General features: G+C 56.3%; 1 protein-coding gene across 8 annotated transcripts; it reads right to left on the reverse strand.

Moving 5' to 3' along the window:
* Positions 1–76: 76 nt before the first annotated feature.
* CLCN2 (chloride voltage-gated channel 2) lies at positions 77–14,237 on the reverse strand. 8 transcript variants are annotated; one of them, XM_033855575.2, is made up of 24 exons: positions 13,880–14,213; positions 11,484–11,640; positions 11,210–11,341; positions 10,738–10,866; positions 10,518–10,651; positions 10,335–10,412; positions 10,167–10,245; positions 9,939–10,064; positions 9,756–9,840; positions 9,564–9,665; positions 8,610–8,694; positions 8,317–8,472; positions 7,864–7,933; positions 7,515–7,625; positions 7,082–7,295; positions 6,623–6,756; positions 6,208–6,380; positions 5,967–6,081; positions 5,676–5,749; positions 5,384–5,443; positions 5,203–5,241; positions 4,926–5,030; positions 595–681; positions 77–463 (listed from the first exon to the last, which is right to left on the reverse strand). In XM_033855575.2, the coding sequence occupies exons 1-24, from the start codon at positions 13,952–13,954 to the stop codon at positions 269–271; spliced, it is 2,715 nt and encodes a 904-aa protein (XP_033711466.1). In that variant the 5' UTR covers positions 13,955–14,213; the 3' UTR covers positions 77–268. The 8 variants fall into 8 exon arrangements, 7 of the variants coding, with proteins under 7 accessions (XP_033711466.1, XP_073660064.1, XP_073660067.1 ...); XM_073803963.1 differs by having other exon boundaries at positions 10,155–10,245; XM_073803966.1 differs by lacking the exon at positions 11,210–11,341 and having other exon boundaries at positions 10,155–10,245; positions 13,880–14,237.
* Positions 14,238–14,268: the final 31 nt, after the last annotated feature.

Genomic DNA, 14,268 nt, shown 5'->3' on the forward strand with positions numbered 1-14,268 from the left:
TTCTACCCCTTCCCTCAAAGGGGGAGCAGGGGTCCAGTGAACCCACCCCCACCCTGTCAGGGCAGTGCTGACCTTCCTGCCCTTGGAACATTTGCTGCAGGTGGGCACTGGGTCAGATTTCAGGTAGGATGAGCCAGGAGATGCTAGCACCCCAGGTCTGGAAGCGGGGCTGGAGCTCCTGTTTTCCCAAGGCAGAAGGAACAGGAGAGCTGCAGGATCTGGGTCGACAGCCATGGCCACTGCCATCCCAGGCCACCCCTTGAGGGGATCACTGGCACTTGTCGTCGCTGTCAGAAGGACTGCCCTCCCGGGGGAGGCCGTGGCGGGAGCGGGGCCCCCAGAGTGCATGCACCTCAGTGGTCTCTGTGTCACTGCTGCTGGTGGCACTGTCTCGGAAGCTGGCAAGGGGCGGCCGGACTTTCACACCCTGTGCTGTGACAGAGCCCTCGATAGCCTTCCGGAGCTGGAAAGGTGAGAGGATCAGATGTGTGGACTCGGAGCTCCCTGCTCAGACTCCTCCCCAGCACTTCCCCAGGTGGCTGGACATAAGCCTCTGAGCCTTTTTGGAAGTGGAAGTGGTCACTATCATCTCACCTCCTTTAGGGTGACAATTCCAATGAGTCTGCCAATACTGGTGACGTAAGCATGGTCCACTCCCAGCAGTGAGAAGATGGTGTGAGTCTGCGGGGTGGGGAGAAAACACGGACTTGATGTGTGAGGGGACAGCTCTAGATTATAGGCCAGAGGGACCCAGAACAAGGTGGTGGGGGGCAGTAGAAGGGGTGAGGATGGATGGTGAGGAAGGGGACAGAACCACTGGAGGAAAAAGAACAATAGAATGTTTCTGTAACCAGGCCTCAGAAACTTGATAGTGGGAATCTTTATGTTGCTTACATTGATGGAGCAAGGGACAGAGGAAGGCTTCTTTGTCCCACGTTAGAAAGGAGGACAGAAGAGAGAACAACTGTTGAAATACGACATCAGATGATTGGCCAGGCACTGGGCTAGGTCTTTCCTACATTAACATTTAATTTCAGTAGTGTCCTGAGAAGTAAGTATGATACCCATTCTACAGGAGAGGCAACATGAAGGTCAGAGCTGAAGTGACTCGCTCAAGGTCACCAGGAAGAAGTGGCCTTGCAGCCCCAGCTCACTTTTCATCACATTATAGAAGGAGGAAGCACAGCACCAGTCATCCCATGCAGCTGTCCAATTAGTCATGGACCAAAGTTCCACACGCACCCCACTCCCCCTTAAGGGTATTGGCCCTGAATCCTCTGCCCCTAACTCACCTCTGCGGCTGATACATGCTTCCCATTGGCTCTCGGCTGGCCAGTTTTGGTACCCCTCCAATCTTGGCCTGCAGCACTCTACACCTCTCAAACAGTTTGCCTTTTCTGGGGCCCAAGTAGCATCCCGGGTCCTTTTGAGATGTAGCTTGCAGTCCAGGAGGACAACAGTCATGCCCATCCCCCCATGTTTTTCTTGCTTCGGGCCCTCCCCCCAGGCTTTCGAATGTAATCACCAGGGTTCAGAAATTGTCAGGCAGTTCCCCTTGTGCTCTAAGTGGATTTTCTTGGGCCAGATGTCTTGAAAACCACTCTACTGACTCAGCAGTTCCTGGAATTTTTGGCCCATCATTTATCGCACTGTTTTGAGTTTACTTGTAAGCGTTTTGGCTTAATATTTGAATCAAAATGGGCATTAATAACCCAGCTTCCTGAATACCACTTACTCAGAACTCACTGTTATCATCTTAACACTTTAAAAATGTTTTATTATACAGTGCTAAATTCTCCATCTAAGACATGACAGTAATTATAAAAGGAGATAGAAGTTCAGTTTTAGAATACACTTTTCTGTGCTCCTTCCATGCCTACGTCATAACTGTCATGTGGTTAGCAAGTTCCTCCTCATATCTAACTTGAATCCTATGTGCTACAAGTTATCTTTAATTTCTTCATAAGACTTCAGAGGGAAGCATATCGTTATATTTCCTGTTTCAATAATCCCTTAGCCTTGCCTTATCATTTAATAATCCCTCTCAGCTTCTCCCAAGGATCCTATTAAATAGTTCCCATTGATTTTCTGTTCTCCACCATCCTAATCAGAGTGAGCTTCTGGCAGACTATATGCTTTTTAGATTTCCAAACCACTTGTCCCACTAAGCCTTACTGATTGACTTTCTGAACATCCTGGCCATTCCCCCCAACCTCCTCACCATCCTCGCCAGACAGGGCTGCAACATCCTAATGGGTTCTGCTTTCTGCCTCCCTTCCCTCCAACTTGGCTCTGCCATACTAAGAGCTTTCTCAAACTTGAGTTAGACCCCAGACTCCCCAGAATGGCCCATTGAGACCCTTCCCAAACTCGCCTCAGCCTGTCTTTCCAGCCTCAGATGCCGCCAGCCACCCCAGCTTCCAGCCTCAGATAATCACTCATCCTCTTCTGAGAACATCCATTTCTTCCACGCTTCAGCCCTTCCCTCACGACACCATCTTTTAAAGTCTCCTGTTGTTCACCTCTCAGTATAAGTAGTAACAGTAATTCCTAACATGTATCGAATACTTACTATGTGCTGGGCACTGTTCTAAGTGCTTCACATGTTATCAACTTTAATCCTCAGAAAAACCTATGTTGGCACAACGATCCCATTTTACAGAGAAGTAAAGTGAGGCACAGAGGCTAAGAAATGTGACAAGGTTTCGGGTTCAGCCCGCTGGCACTCTAGCTTCCCCCCTCCACCCACTGCTGCTCTGCAGGCGGCCCTGAATGAATGAGGCACTCTGATGGTACGGGGACGTCCAGTGGCACAGGTTCCTAAATAGTCTCCAGTGTATTCCTCTTCCCTCTGCATGTTCCTTTCCTGGACTTCACGGGGCTACTACTTACTGACTCCTCAGGCCTACAAGGACATTTTGAATTCTCATCTTGTATGTTCTTATCACTTTCAGTTCTTTATACTTTTGTTAGTTGGTTCCTCAAAGGCTTCATTTCTTCCTCTGATTTTTAAGTTTGCAACAAACACCTACTTTGTTCTTTTTCATTTTCATTTAATTAGACACCAGGGAGCCCACCGGAGGGCCCATACTTCTTGGGCTTGGAAACAGTGAATTGACAGGGAGAGGGTCAGTTTTGCCTTCCAAAAGAATCCTGGGATTGGGGCCAGGAAATCTGGCCTCTGGGCCTGACTCTGCTATATTGACTCGGGCAAGTAACCTCCTCACTGCCTCAGCTTCCCTGTGTATTAACATGGTTAAATCCATAGGCTTTTGGGTCAGACCATCTTGGATTCCAGCCCTAGTTCTGCTACTTACTAGCTGTGTAACCTTGGCCAACCTGCTTAACCTCTCTGAATCTCAATGTCCTCATAAAAACTAGAATAGAGGGGCTTCCCTGGTGGCGCAGTGGTTGGGAGTCCGCCTGCCGATGCAGGGGACGTGGGTTCGTGCCCCAGTCTGGGAAGATCCCACGTGCTGCAGGGCGGCTGGGCCCGTGAGCCATGGCGGATGAGCATGCGCGTCCGGAGCCTGTGCTCCGCAACGGGAGAGGCCGCAACAGTGAGAGGCCCGCATACCGCCAAAAAGACAAAAAAACAAAACAAAACAAAAAAACAAAAAAACTAGGATAGAAAAACTAGAATATCACAATACCCATCTTACAGGGTGGTTGTGAGGATTAAATTAAACATGTGAAGAGCTCAGCCCACTGCCTGGCATGTAGCAGGCACTAAAAAAAACCACGTCAGCGTTATCATCGTCATTGTGTGATGTCTGGAGATTAAGTAAGGTGATAGAAACGCTTTAGAGGTCTTAGGAAGAAAGGCTTTAAATAAAAGCCAAATGTATTATTCACAGGCCTATCTTCTTTTTTTCTTGCAATTGCACTGCAGTTCCCCACTCATCTTGATCCGAGGTCTTTACCCAAAGGCTTATACGTTCCTTTATTACCTTTTGCTTTTTTGCTTTTGTCCCCTGTTCTTCCTGCCCTGCTTGTCTGCACTAGGCTGGCTCTTGGGCACAGTTTGTGTCTAAGCTAGCTGCCCAAGCTGCAGACCTTGGGAAAATTCCTCCTCTTCCCCCGTCTAATGTGCTCAGAGGCTTGCACGTTAAATCTGTCAACAGTTTAGCTAAACCCCCCTGGTTTTTGCCCAAGCAGCCTGCTGGGTGTGCCTGTACTCCCCGCCTTCGCTCAGAGGCCTGAAGGTGCCCAATGATGCCGGCTGCGCCATTCTTGGGGGGCCCGAGGCAGTCCTGCAAAGACAGCCCCTGTCCTCTCTTAGCGTCAGCCTCACCCACCGCACTGCACTCCAGTTTTCTCTGCATTTATGCAGGCCATTGTGCCCTTCTGCTGAGCTATCTTCCTGTGTCTCTACCAGTTTTCCTTTGGCCTACACTGAGTCAGACTTTCTGGGGTCTGACATTCCAAGCCCCCCACTAGGCACTTCTCATCTTTGTTTATCTCTTCTCTGCAGTGTCCCCAATCCTACTTGGATGTTTGTTCGCTTGTTTATTAGATTTTCTTATCCTGCCTATTTCTCACCCATTTTTTTCAGCGTGGGTGTATCAGCCTTGTCAGGCGCTGGCAGCCTCCTGCCTAGCTCTGACTCTAGAAGGTCAGAGGCCTTCTGGCTTCCACCCAGCTCCAGCCCTGTCTTTGTTGCCGCTTTGGTCCAGAGTTCCCTGGGGGCAAGGCTGAGCAGAAGAAAAATGATGCTTGGCTTCACCATAGGCAGGAAGAGGCTAAGGGGCCCTGCTCCTGGCCTCCCATCGTTTGAAGCAATGTGTTTGAAAAACATCTTAGCACAGAGCCCACTCTCTCCTGTCTCTTTTTTCCCCACTGGCTTGAGTCCAAACTTGTGGGAGGACTTAGCTCCCCACCCTGTGCTCCTGAGAGCCCAGGCGGCCCCGGGCCTCTGGCCCTACCTTGTGCAAAGAGGTCCGCTCCACCAGCTGGAAGGGGGCAGGGTCAATTTTGCAGTCGCTGAAGTTGACAGGTTCATCTAGTTGCTGCTCCTCCCACTCTAGAATCTGAGGGGACAAGACTAGGAGGGTTAGGGAGAAAGTACCAAAAGCTGCTCTCACCTCCTTGAAAGTTGGCCTGCCCTTCTTCCTACCCCATGGTCCCTCCCATGGGGACAGCAGCCAACATGATGACTGAACACACTCAGGAAGAAGAGTCCAGAGTCCAGTCACACCTTACCTCCTCAGGGGTCATCTCGCCTTCCAGGTCCGAGTCACTCTAGGAGAGAGGAAGGAAGGTTGGCAGCTAGGGGCTTGGGGGAGGTGGTGTATCTCACCGGCTCAGGGGAAGCTTACCCTGCCTAGAGCCCGGCCCTCCCTGTCTAGTGCTCCTGAGCTGCAGGAAGAGAGGGAGCACTTACCGCCAAGGAAATTCGGACCCGCTTCGGCTTGCGTTTGTCACATTTTTCCGACTTCTCCAACTTTGTTAGCGCCAAACCAGAGAGAAGAGGAGTTGATGTTATAGGGAGGAGGGAGGTGAGGGAAAGTGGTGGGGCTGGGAGGAAGGGCACAGTGCAGGGACAGCTGATATCCAGGAGGGAAGAAGGGCAGGGAGAGTGGAGGCAGGCACTGCAGGGTTAACGGACAGGTGGTCTCAGCGTCAGAGAGAGAGCTGGAGAGAAAGAGCCAGATGGAGAGGCTCTAACCACTCACCTCTGAAGCAGGCTCGGGGGGCGGACTGCCACAGAAGAGGCTTCTGAGGGCGATGCCTGCCTGCTCCATGTTCCCTGTGTTCCCAAACACAAGGCCCTGAGGGCAATGTCATCCTTGCTGGAGAGGATCAGGAGAGGTGAGGAGGGCAAGGGGAGAGGCGTCCTGGTTCTGCTCCTGGCCCATCTGGGCAGCCTCTTAGCTGGGATGTGCTCCAGTAAAAAGGTTGGGCAGGGACCCTAATGCATCTCCGGGGCTGGTCTCTGGCTCCGTCGTGCTAGCAGATGGGCTCACCTGTGGGACTCTCCTTGAGGTTCATGGTGTTGCTGGGCCCCCTCTTGAGAGCAGGCTTCAGGGGCTTGTGAGTCTCCCCCCGTGCTGCAGGGAAGCCCGAGTCTTCTGTGTTCACCTGCACAGGCAGGAAGGGGTTGGGGAGCCCATGGCCTTGGACCACCTCTAAGTCACCCTCCCAAACAGTCTACACAATGACATTTAGGAAGTCTGGGTGCCCCTGCCATGGGGCTTCTCCCCTCACCTGGAAGAGGAGGGAGGTCTCAGGGCTGGGGGGACTCTCCTGATCGGAGGGGGAAGAGGTCCGGGCAGCTCGATGCTCCTGCATGTACTGCCGCCGGCGGGCTGGGCTCAGCTGAGCCCCCAGCAATGCCACCACCTGTGAGCACTCGATGGAGCCCAGGAGGATCATGGACTCTGGAGAGAGCAGGTGGGAGGACTCAGGAGCTGGGGTGAGGCCCTCCTACCCCCCTGACCTTCTCTCACACCCAGTGTGGGGCCTTGGACACAAACCACACTCCCGAGGGAAACCCTGGCTGGGTTTGCTAGCTTACTGCCTTTGGAACCAAGGAGACTGGTCCTGAGCTCCTGCCCCTCCCCCTTCCTGAGCAGCGACCCAGGCAGATGACCCTAGCACCTGGGCCCTCTCCTGGTCTCACCAGGGGACTCTACTAGGGCCAGCACGCGGCCCTTGGTCCTGTGCAGTGCCAACCGCAGGTCCCGGAAGGTGCAGCTGAGGGCCACGTGGGGAACATCCCGCACCATGATGTCCTCCACTCGCACCCGGTACTGCCTGAGAGCAGAGAGAGGCACGTGGTTTGCCATCAGCATGGGGAGGGTAGCCCGGAGCACTACTATCCCAGGGCCGTGAGGAAGGCCCCAGAGCCTATGGGGACAAGGGCTAAGGACCGAGGTGTACCTACTGCCTTCGTTCTGATGGGGTGGGTCAGCCACAGCTCCCCCAGGGAGTGGACAAGGGCAGCTCTGGCCAGGAGGGAGCAGGGTGGCTGGTCTCCCAGCCTCACTGGCTGAAGACCTTGCTGGAGGTGGGTGGGAGGGAGTCCTAGGGTGGCTTCTGCCCCTCAACCGCTCCCCCCTTGTCACCCAGTCCTCCATACTGGTGGCGGCCCCAGCCCAGCTCGGGCAGATAGGGCAGTTTCTTGATTCGGATGATGCTGTCATAGAGCGAGGGCTGTAGGCTCTGGGCAACGGCGTTGGCCAGGATGACGGCGATCATAACAGGCAGGATGTGGGCGATCTGGCCTGTGAGCTCGAACACGATCACGGCCGTGGACACTGTGTGTGTCACTGCTCCTGCCAGCGCAGCCGCCCCTGGGGACAGCCACCCTCAGTCTCCTCAGGGTGCCCAGGCCCCAGATGACGCCACCCGCCAGTCCTGTAGGGACCCTCTGGGCTGCCCAGTACAATCCTGGGGAGTGGGCTTCTGCTGCCAAGAGAAGCCTGGTTTCTGCCAGCAGGGGGCGCCAGAGCCTCTGGCCCTGTGGCCCAGCCAGGGGTTTTCCAAGACAACGGGGGACCTGCAGCACTCACCCACCACTGCATAGCCTCCAGGCACGATCCGGTAAGTGCTGCCGTCTGTGTGAATCCCGTCTGGGAACCAGGCAGCCATGCTTTCGCCCACCAGACGCCCAAATGCTGCTCCTTCAGGGAGGGGGGTGGGAATTGAAACAGGTAGTGGAGGGGGTGGGCAGGGACACTAGGAAGAGAGAGGGTCAGAGGGTAGGGGAGGGGGCCGGTGGGTCATTCAGTGCAGGGGACTGCCCTGCGGGGGGCGGGGGCAGGGGCAGGTACTGGACCAAAACCCGCTCCCAGGCAGACAGGGGACAGCCAGGGGGCAGCCAGAGGGTGCAGGCTGGGAGAACCGCAGCTGAGGACTCACCAATAACAAAGACAGGCATGAAGGCCCCGCAGGGCACTGGGATGGTGGTGGCCAGTGCAGACATCCAGAACTGCAGGCAGGAGGTCGTTCAAACAGGTAGAGGCACCTCCAGGCCCCAGGCAGCTCCCAGCTCCACCCCAGAAGCCTACCTTGCTTATCAGTCAGGCACAAACTTCCCAGCTATCTTGGAATCCCCCAGAGGTGAAGGAAAGGAGGACTCAGGCACCAGGTGGCTTGGGTTCAAATCCTCACCCTGCCATCTAGCTGTGTGACTTTGGGCCAGTTACTTAGCCTCTTTGTGCCTCGACTTCCCATCTTTAAACAGGGGTACTGATAGTACCTTTCTCACAGCACTGTGGTGAGGCTTAAAGGAGTTAACATACGGAAAGCGCTTAGAACAGTGCCCCGCACCTAGTAAGCTTATGTTGGCCATACATATGTAAGGAGCCCCACCTTCATGAGAATGAAGATGACCAGGGTGAGGAAAACGTTGGCGCGTGGTGGGTTCCAGGCCTGTGAGGTTCCGGGTGGCTCAAGCTCCTCCATCAGGCCCTGGCGGACCCACGTCCGGTTGTCAAACAGGGTGACCAGTGTCTCTTTCTGTGAGAGCTGTAGGTGAACAGGGTGCCTCAGGCTGGGGGACAGACAGGATGAAGGAAAGGGGCCCACAGGAGAGCAGGGACTGTTGGCTTTAGAAGGGATGCATCCCAAGAGAAAGTACAAGTTCCTGTTCTGCCTGGGGTTACCTGTCCAGCCATGAACTGTCCAAAGCCAGGGGGGAAGGTCAGAGTAGAGATGAGCAGGGTCACCAGAGCCGGGAAGAGCAGGCGTCTAGAGATGTAGATTTCATAGCATCAAATACTTACTACAGACTGGTGATAGGCTTGGGTGCCCTCACATACCTCAGGGCTGAGGTCACAGCAGGGCCTTGGCTCTTACATAAAAGCACACAGTTCTGAAAGAAGGCCCCCTTTGCCATCCATGATACGACGTCTCTGAGGGTGATGGCCATCCAGGGTTATAATGAACCCAAATGCCTTTCTGTTGGCTCCTGACTCCCTAAGTGGGTAGCACCAGCAGAAAATTCATCCCCCCAGCCCTCTTTGGACACCTCTAAGCCGTGACGCCTCCCCTCACGCTCAAGTTTCTTCTGCCTCTGTCTGTTTCTCCGAGGTGACTTAACAGGGAAGGTCACACAACATATACTCCAATAAAGAGGTTAAAAAAAAAAAAAAGAGTGAAGGTCGGTGTTGGGGGAAGCCGGGGTCACTCATGAAGTTGACCGAAGGTGCCAAAGGCAGCAGGTTCAGTTGGTTGCCCCTTCCCTGAAGGACGTCAGTCCCAACAGAAGTCATGTCTCAGGTCTCCCCACTCCCAATCCTCAGGGTCACAACTGAGAGAGCTGTGCTCCATGAGGGAAGAACTAAGACCCAAACATTCTCCAGGGATCATTGCTATCTGGGCCAGGCCAAGAGCCTACAGGAAGCCTTAGCCTTTGATCCAAAATGCCCTCTGCCACTGACTAAAAATCCAAAAGTGCCAATTTTCAGGTAATTCAAATAAAAGTCAAAACGTTCAGTCTGGAAAACACCACTGAGTGCCTGTTTTTGACTGGGCCACTACCTACCATCTCACCTGTCACCCCCCTTCCCCCAGGCCACGACCCTCACACAACCCAAAGTGCCCCAGAATCAACTCACTTCTTCATGAGGAAACGGTTGATGGTCTTCTGCTTCCTCATCACCTGGACAATCTTCCGGTTCAGGTAGACAAAGAGCGCTCCCCCGAAGCCACTTGCAATACTGGAGAGGGAACAAGCACCTGGGTGAAAGGAGGTCTCCCCTCTCTTACCTCCTCCTCTCTGACCCGCCTCAGCTCCCTCGGCTCCTCACCCAATGACAGCAAAGGCCGGCAGCTCCTGGAGGTCGAAGGGGAAGTCAAGCCGGAACCGGGTTTTGAAGAGAGCCGTAATGGTCTCTGAAGGGAAGCAGAGTAGCAGAGGGAGGTTGGCTGTAGCCTCGGAGGTCCCCACCTGAGCCATTTCAGGGCTCCTCTCATGCCCCAGGTCCCCCCACCTTCATCACGGTTCCAGACTGCCAAGACCCGGAAGATGAAGGCACTGAAGGTGGCGGCAAAGAAGCCCCGCCAGTAGTTCCGCACAGCGAAGAAGGTAGAGGTGACCTCGATGCTGAAGAGCACACCTGCGGGGGCGGGGTGTGGGCAAGGAGAGCGCCCCTTGAGGCCTGGGCCTGGCCTATCGTCTCAGACCCAAGGGCAGGGCTGGGGCTGACCTGACTGCCCACCTCCAATGGGTGCCGCAAAGCAGCAGCCCACTCCCACGGCACAGGCGGCGGCCAGCATCTCTGTGTTCCGGGATTCGTTCTGGCGAGAGCGGTGGAAAGGGGAGTCGGCGTTAGTGCGGGCTCAGCAGCCCATCCCTCCCCTCTGCCTTCTCCCAAGGTCCCCCTTACCTCATAGATGCCCCCAAACAGGGAGAGGAACTTGCTGAGGAGAGCAGCACACATGCTTGCGATATGCACAAAAGGGCCCTGGGAGATGGGGGCAGGTGGTGAGTGGGGAAGGGGCACACCCTGACCTTGGCCTGGCTTCTTCCTCCACTTGATGGACTCCTTTATTCCCCAACCTGCACTTACCTCTTTGCCGAGGGGCATCCCACTGCCGAGGGCACAGGTCAGCCCAATAACCTTAGCTACGAAGGTCTTGAGGGTGAGGTATTCCTTGAGCACCACTCCCCGCAAGATGGTCTTCATCTCGGGGATGCCGGACCCTGGAAAGGCACAATCCCAGGACAGTCATTTGATGTGCCGGTTTCAGGAGGTCCCTTCTCCGCCCTCTCTTTCTCTTCTATTGTACCGACAGCCTGAGGAGCCAGGATCTGTGTGAATCCAGCAGAGAAAGTGATGAGGACGACGGGGTAGGTGACCCAGGCCAGATACTGGAGTAAGAGGTTAGTGTTCAAGCCCCGGGACATCCACTGCTGAGCTGTGGGGAGAGGATGTGCCATTGGAGCTCCGAAGCGCACACCCAGTCCCCTCCTGGCCACTGGACATACTGGTGTGACAAGGTGTCCCAGGGAATATCACACAGAGCACAGGCACAAGGGGTAGGGAGGGGGCTAGAGGGCATGCACGGAGACAAAGATCACTATAGGTAAGAGGGTCAGTTGGATAGGCGTGGCAACAAGTTGTGGCCTATGGGAGTGGCAGTGATTATGCCTGAAGATGGGGCACTCAGGCTGGCCGGGGGAAGTGGTCAATGGACAAGTGTGGCATAAAGGAGGCAGGTTGGTTCTCCCTAGCCCTTCCCCACCAGCCCTTGTCCTCACCCTGCAGGCAGGCAGCGATGGCATAGTCCATGGCCCAGCTGACCAGTGCCATGAGGAGCCCCAACAGGACCAGGAAGATCCAGTCTTCACCAACCCTGGACACTAGGAACTTATGGCAGTGTACAGTACAGACTGGGAGCAGGGAAGGGAAGAAGGGGAGGCTGGCACCAAAGTGCTCCTACCCCTGTCCCCCCGCCCCCCACAGGCAGCTCTAATGGTCTCGGACCCCCTCAGCACAGCACAGCCAAGTCCCCTGTCCCAACCCAGGTCTCACTACGGCATCGGGTGCAACGGCTCTGTCCGTATTCCAGAAGCTCTGGGGCAGCCCGAGGGGAAGGTGGACCCCTCCAGGGCTCGGGCCCTCCCAGACGGATCCGAGCAGCTTCCTCTTTGGCAAAGGCCCCAAGGTCCTGAGTATACCGGCCATACATCTGAGAAACAGGGAAGATGGGGGTCAGCAGACATGGGCCGAGTGGGGATGGGGGGAGGGCTCCTGGGGCCTCAACTCCCCTTCTCCCAGTCCCCACATTATATACCCCTTCTTGAACCCACACTTCCCACTTGGGCTTGGGGTGTGGGAACAATGCACACTGCAGATCGTGGGGGCTGTCCTGGCTGGAGTGATGGGCACAGCCACGGTACAGGGACACAACTCTGGGGGTGGCAGAATAATCGGTCCCCTTCTCACAAGCCTGGGGAGGCACGGAGCACTGAGGAGGAGTGGGAGGGAAGGCCCCAGAGGAGGAAAAGATGGAAAAACCTACGGCAGTCTGCAAGTGGGAGGAGGGAAGGTCAGAGAATAGGGGATGGTCAAGGGCATATGGGTAACAATAAGGGCCTCATGGAACCGGGGGCAGCTGTGTTGGGCCTAGGAACAGGCGGGGCCCCAATCCTTATCACGTTCCTGCTGGGCCTCTGGCTTGGAACCGCCTCAGCTGCACCCTCCCACCCACCCTAATCCCCTTGTCCCCATTCTCTACACCCACCCCCCACCAGCCTGCCAGCCCAGCTGGGAGTGGAAAGCCTCTCTGGATGGGGAGAGAGTGCTTGGTGGCCTCAGCCCCATTCTGGAGCTGCCCTGAGACCAGTGGTGGGTTGGGGGATAGCAGAAGCTGATGGCTGGAGTGTGACCGTGAATGCTGGGGTGATGGGATCAGAGAGTGGCTGAGCAGCGGCTAGACCTGCCAAGCTGGGTGTGTGTTGGGGGGCAGGGAGGAGTAGATTCCGGCTGCCACCCGCAGAGCTTCGGGACACAAAGGGCTCCTGTTGGGGCTGGGGGGGGGGTGGAGGGAGGGAAAGAGAGAGAGAGAGAGGGAGAGAGGGAGAGAGAGAGCTCGAGCGCAGGAAAGGGACGAGAGGGAACCAGTGGGAGGAGAAAGAGGGGGAAAAGAGAGTCCAGGGGAAAGGGCAGAGAAGAGAGAGAAGGAAACCAGAGGGGAAGAAGGGAGGAGGAAAAGAGAGAGAGTAGAGTAATAAAGAGGCAGACAGCGCAGGAGGGGGAGGTGAGTGAGTGACAGAAAGACAAAGGGATCGGAAGGACAAGAGGGAGAGGCTGGAGCAGAGAGTGCCAGGGAGAGAGCTTGACCCTGAGAACTCATTCCAGAGATAGAGACTGGGTGAAGGAGATGGAGAGGTAGCTGGTGCCTGGCTTGCTAGACCAGCGTCCCACGCAGATTGACAGACACATCCCACCCTGTGCAGAGGCTTACCCCCTACCCTCGCTCCACCCTCACCTTTGCCACCTCTCCCTGTCATCGTGTTTCATCCAGTCACTCTTCTTGTAACTGGGCACCTCCTAGCCTCAGATACAGCCTGGACCCCCTTCTCCTGGAGAAGTTCCTTCCCTGACTCCTTACTGGGCAAATTCCGGCCCACGCTGATAAAAAAGAGTTACAAGGCCCACTCCCTTCCCTAGAGTTTGGGTCCCCCACCCCAGTGACACAAGCAGAAGCAAAAGGTTTCTCAAACACTAAGTTGCAGTGGTGGCTGTAAGTCGGCGCAGATCCCCAGGACCCCTGCTTCTAATGACACTGAGGGACAGCCCTGGGGTGGGGGTGGCTGGACACCCAGGGTCAGATGAGCAAAGGTCCCAACTCCTGCTTGACCCATCCTCCCCTGTGCCCCAGGGTGGCAGGCCACATTTTTCCAGAGAATCCACTGAGGGGTTCCTGCTAGTGCTGGATTGCCAGCTCCCAGGGGTAAGGACCAGAGCTGGGTTTGGGTCTGATCATCTTCCTAGCAGTGCCATGCCCATAGTGGAGACAGAAGGAATGTCTCAGATGGTGGAGACTCAGTGCAGAAAGAGAAAGTTCAAGCATGTGAGTGGTGCTGGGAAGGGGTAGTAGGGTGCTGAGACTTGGACCCAAGTGGCAGTGGGGAGGAGCAAAGAAAACGTTGGTGGGGGGAGTAAAGGGAAGGACACCTGGAACAGGCACCTGAAGTCCTTGTCGTCTGCAGGCCCCCAGCCTCAGCCAGAAACCTGCATGCAGCGTTCCACCCTTTAGTACTCCAGGCTCTCAGGCCCTCGAGCCTCAGTTTCCCCAGCTCAGAGGGCTGGGGCGGGCTTAGGGTAGCCCCCCCCCGCCCCCGTCCCCGTCCTCGCGCTTCCACGGGTAACCAGGAGCAGCGGTCCGGGAGCACACTCCTCAGGGCTCTGCTGGCTTCACTTACCAGGGTCTGCTCGTACTGCAGCGCCCGTGGCTCCATCCCTTCCTCCGCCGCCGCCGCCCCCGCCGCCGCCGCCATCTCCGCTCACAGCCCTCTGGCCTCCCGCCGCGGCTCGGGCTCTGGCCCGGACTCGCCTCCCGGCCCGCAGAGCCCGCGCCCACACCCGTCCTGTCCCCGTAGCCTGGGCGGCCGAGTGCAGAGTGCGGCGGGCCCCAGGCGGGCGCCGCTGGCGCAACCTCCCGCTCTCGTCCCCGCCTCGGCGGGCGGGCCGAGGGCGGTGCCCACCGTGCTGCTCCGCCCGCCGGCCCATCTAAGGGAGCCGGCCCAACGCGGCCGGGGTCCGCGTTGGGGCCGCCTCCCTGGCTCGGGAGGGGCGGCAGGGGGCGCCTGGA

The sequence above is a fragment of the Tursiops truncatus genome, chromosome 4 (genome assembly GCF_011762595.2).
Source record: "Tursiops truncatus isolate mTurTru1 chromosome 4, mTurTru1.mat.Y, whole genome shotgun sequence".
Lineage (NCBI taxonomy): Eukaryota > Metazoa > Chordata > Mammalia > Artiodactyla > Delphinidae > Tursiops > Tursiops truncatus.